Genomic DNA, 4,352 nt, shown 5'->3' with positions numbered 1-4,352 from the left:
AATGATCCAAAACACAACGACCAAATAATTACTTGCTATAGGAGCAGAAAAAACCTTATTGGTCTTTACTTATCACACCCAGAGTAATACAGAGGACATGTGAAATATGGAAAAGGGAAGGTTGCTTATAAAACCCAAAGTAAGAGTCTTGCTTAAAATATTAATAACAAAATAAAAGTAAAGTGGATGACATGCTTACATTAAATCAGATCAAAGTTAATACATATGAAAATAAATACACTTGCGTACATACGAATTAGCGTTCAATCTCACATGTACCTATACAACCTTGAACACAAATATATATAAAAAAATACACATCATATGCGTACATATACAAATGCCCCCGAGGGTCATGCGCTACATAAGCTAAGAAGGTACACTTCATACCATGTCTCATAGTTATTATGTAACAATTGTTATGTTTTTAAACAATGTTGTCAATAACAGAGCCTCAAATTTTAACAGACCACAACTAATGTATATGATAGTATGAGGGTAAAATATCATATTTGCCGATTCTAGAAAGTTAAGTTTGAATTAGTCATTACAAGGTATTAGGGATCTGAATTTTTGCTTATCGATGTGATGATGACAATTCACTTTAGCAAAAAACTTTAACTTTGATTAAATGGTAACCCTCGCCAACTATAGGCTAACATTTGGTGTTAAACGTTATGCTATCCTTAATTTCATTTCAGGTTTCGCAGCGGGTTTTCATAATTATTTGGCATAAAGAAATGATGCAAGAACGAACATTTGCTCAACAGAAATTTGATGAAATGTGGTAGCTGATTTTGATAAGAAATACCTACGGGGTATGATTTTAATTGCAATCATTAGTTCCAGACGAAAACTAGATATGATAAAGTAAATCGGGCGAAACTGAGAAAATCCTTATCGTGGACCAACAATTTGATCACAGTGTAGCACCGGGTCTATTTAGCAATATAGGCGCATGCAAAAACCTAACACAAATTCCTCTTAATAAAGCCCCATTGACTTTCAACAGGAATATTACGTAATATGTTCAGAACTTTGGTTATTTTTACGGTGTCCCAAAACACAAAAAGGTAAAGTGCCGGGGTTTTCATGTTAATATGAATTCTGAGAGAGAGAGAGAGAGAGAGAGAGAGAGAGAGAGAGAGAGAGAGAGAGAGAGAAGGGGGTGGGGGGTGGCAAAGCATTTGTTTGAGCATTTACTACACGGACAATCGCAATGGATGTTCGAACGAATATTTAAGTAATAAAATAAGAATTTTGGCTAAAATAGTCATGATATACGATTTTGTTGATTTTCCTAAATCCCCGTCATAGATACACTTTTTCACCTGCGCCCACTGGGTCAGATGCAAGTCACCTTTATGCTTCCATAATAGTTTTTACATGTTTTTACCATATGTCTCATAATTGTTCCAGTCTCAATGAAGTTTGCAATCATTTTTCCGAGTCATCAGGGGTTAATATTTTGATGAACAGTCAACTTCAAAATACAGTACTGCATGTTAATAGGTATTAATCTACCATTGATCAAAATTCTGTAATGTAGTTATAAACCTCTATGTTACTGCGTAAAATTATCTGTCATGTATTACCATAGGCCCTCTCATTAATTCCCCCACTTTCTTATTTTTCAGTGGCAGTGTTATAAAAACTTCACCTCGAGCACTGGATCTGTTTCGGAGCAAGAATTTTCTGGACTAAGTTGCCCGGAACATGAAATTCGCATCCAGGCTGGTGTACCCATTGTGCTCACATGCCAAGATCTAGTCCTAGAGGTGGGATCCCAACAGTATTGCCTGTCCATAGGTGGGATAAAGACAGGCAAAAAGGACCGTGGTTTCGGGAAACATCGAATGCACTACTTGGATGGTCATGGTCATGACTCGAATAATGGGCGAAAGAGAAAATATGACAGGAAACCACATATGAAAAGTTCGGTTAACAGTAATGCAGAGGATGGCGATGCTCCCGCTAAGAGAAGTAAAAGGGGAAGCGCAGGACGAAGTAACGACTCCAGCAGCGACCCAGCAAAAGCAATTGAAAGGCTGAAGAAAAAATTAGACAAAATGGAGGCTAAATTAGAACAGACGAACGCCCTGGGAAAAGAACTAATGGCTCAGAGGCTGACTATGGAGATAGAGAGGACCAAGGGAAAACTGGAAGATCTGGAGAGCAATTACAATCAAAGTATGGCCAAACCGAAGTCGTCCAGTAGTGTGGAAGATACAAAAAATAAGAAAAAGCTGGAGAAATTGAATTTGAAGTTGCAAAAACAGGAAGCAGGAATTTTAAAAATAGAAAAGAAAATTACAAACCTGCAAGATAACCCAAAAAAAGCAAAGCAGGTGGCTAAATTAGAAAAAAAAGTAAATAAGCTCAAATCTAAGTCTGAGAAACTGCAGAACCAAATCAAAGAATTGCAATCACTTTTGGGGACGACGTTGGATCACACAGATGATACAAATGGCAGTGGTTACACTGATGATGGCAGTGATGATAATCAGTATGTCACTAATGATCCTGATCATGCAGATGATGTCACTGGTGATAACTCCCCAGATGGAGACAGTGACAACGATGATACGAATGATCCTGATCACTCAGATGATGTTAATGGCGATGATTCCCCAGATGGAGACAGTGACAACGATGATACGAATGATCCTGATCACTCAGATGATGTTAATGGCGATGATTCGCCAGATGGTGATGGCGATGACGACGACTGGCCAAAATTAGGGAACTGGACAGGACCCGTGAACGAAGGGATTGCTAAACCTAAAGGGGAACGGTGGGGTGGAGGGGAAAGGGCGAAGGGAAGGACAACCGAAAGAAGCAGTCTTTCTGTGGGCCTCAAGGCCAACCTATTACCGTCAACTCTCAAACTGGAGAAATTGGTTTTTCAGTGCGCCCAAAGGGTCCACAGAAAGGAAGTGGGAGGAAGCCTTCTAAGCCTGCAGCGGTGGTGATGATTCCTTCTGAGGTTAAATACACTTGTTCATGGATTCCTGCTTCCCCTTAATGTAACAAGAGGACAAAGGTTCCCAATGTTGGTCCTCCTGTAGTTAATTATCCTTGTTCCTGGAGTTCTTTATTACCTTGAAATAACAAATGGAAAATTCCAAATGCAGGTTCTCATAAATTTTAAGCAATAAAAGGTAAAAAAAAAGATATCTTAATGCCTCCTTCAGAAGGGTAAAAACTCTCTAAGATTGAATTTCCTGGGCATCTATTAATCAAGAAGATTTTTTGTGCATCCTTTGGTTTAAATAAGATATTTTCTTTGTGAGACACTTAGCAATCTGCATATGAAAGGTACAATAAAAAGTTTAAACCGTATCCGTCTTCTATTTTAATCATTTCGACCTCCTCACAGATCTCATTTCACTACAAAAATGGTATTTCCCAAAGGCTAAATGTAAAGCATACTCATATTCATAACATTATGTACATAATGCGCGTTAGGAGAGTTATCTTGAGTATATCATTTTAAAACTCTGATCTTATACATAACATACTTTGGACTTACGTCTGTCAAGATCCCTCCAAGTGCACTGCAAAAATATAGACGACTGCGAACTTGACAAAATTTCCTTTCAAGCTAAAATCCCAGCTGAATGAACGATAATGTGACAAAACCTCTGTACAATCTTGTCAAAAAGAGCTGTGAAAAAACTAACCGATTTATACTCTGATGTTTCAAAATTTTCCATCACATATTTCATTTGAAAACTTACCTTATATCTTGAGAATACCCGATTTCGACTTTAGACAGTAAAATGTTATCCATTACACTGGCCATGATAAATTTCTTGCAAAGTCTCAGAATTTTTCATATCTGAGACACCAGCCTGGAAAATATATAAAAAAAATAAATATTATGAACCAAAATGTTTGCTATAGATATGGAACAGGCCTAAAACGACGTAAACGTGCTAAGCTTTAATATTTAGGAAAGAATGCCCATGGGCAGAGAAAAGAGAAGAATAAAAAGAGCAAATCACAACTGAAAACTGCATATAGATGAAGATAAACTATCCTAGAATGAAGATAACAATCCGTAAAAAGCATCCACAAAGTTCAACTGAGTGTAAATCAAAATTTGTATATGTAAAAGAACGCCAACATATGAAATGTGAAAAAATACAGCAACGTAAACAGCAACGAATACAGATGAAATGTGTAAATTAAAGAAAATAAACTACAGAGAAAAATTTACTTTTTCACCTCCATCAGTTGCTTAAGCATCGTAAGAAAATTTCATTTTCTTTCATTCTTCTTTAACGGGACTACACATTTCCGGGCAAACCTATCAAGATTTACCATAACAGAGTCTTCTGATCTGTTTT

General features: G+C 37.0%; 1 protein-coding gene across 1 annotated transcript in view; it reads left to right on the top strand.

Annotated features, from left to right (window-relative positions):
• LOC135213630 (phosphatidylinositol 4-phosphate 5-kinase-like) overlaps positions 1-3,342 on the top strand; it is a 5,245-nt gene extending 1,903 nt beyond the window's left edge. The window contains exon 2 of the mRNA XM_064247660.1: positions 1,638-3,342. Coding sequence (XP_064103730.1) covers positions 1,638-2,972 — 1,335 coding nt within the window. The 3' untranslated portion in view covers positions 2,973-3,342. The remainder of the gene's footprint in view (positions 1-1,637) is intronic.
• Positions 3,343-4,352: the final 1,010 nt, after the last annotated feature.

Source organism: Macrobrachium nipponense, chromosome 43, assembly GCF_015104395.2.
Source record: "Macrobrachium nipponense isolate FS-2020 chromosome 43, ASM1510439v2, whole genome shotgun sequence".
Classification (NCBI taxonomy): domain Eukaryota; kingdom Metazoa; phylum Arthropoda; class Malacostraca; order Decapoda; family Palaemonidae; genus Macrobrachium; species Macrobrachium nipponense.
Note: the sequence above shows the minus strand (reverse complement) of the source record. Positions and strands in the feature narration are given on the sequence as shown.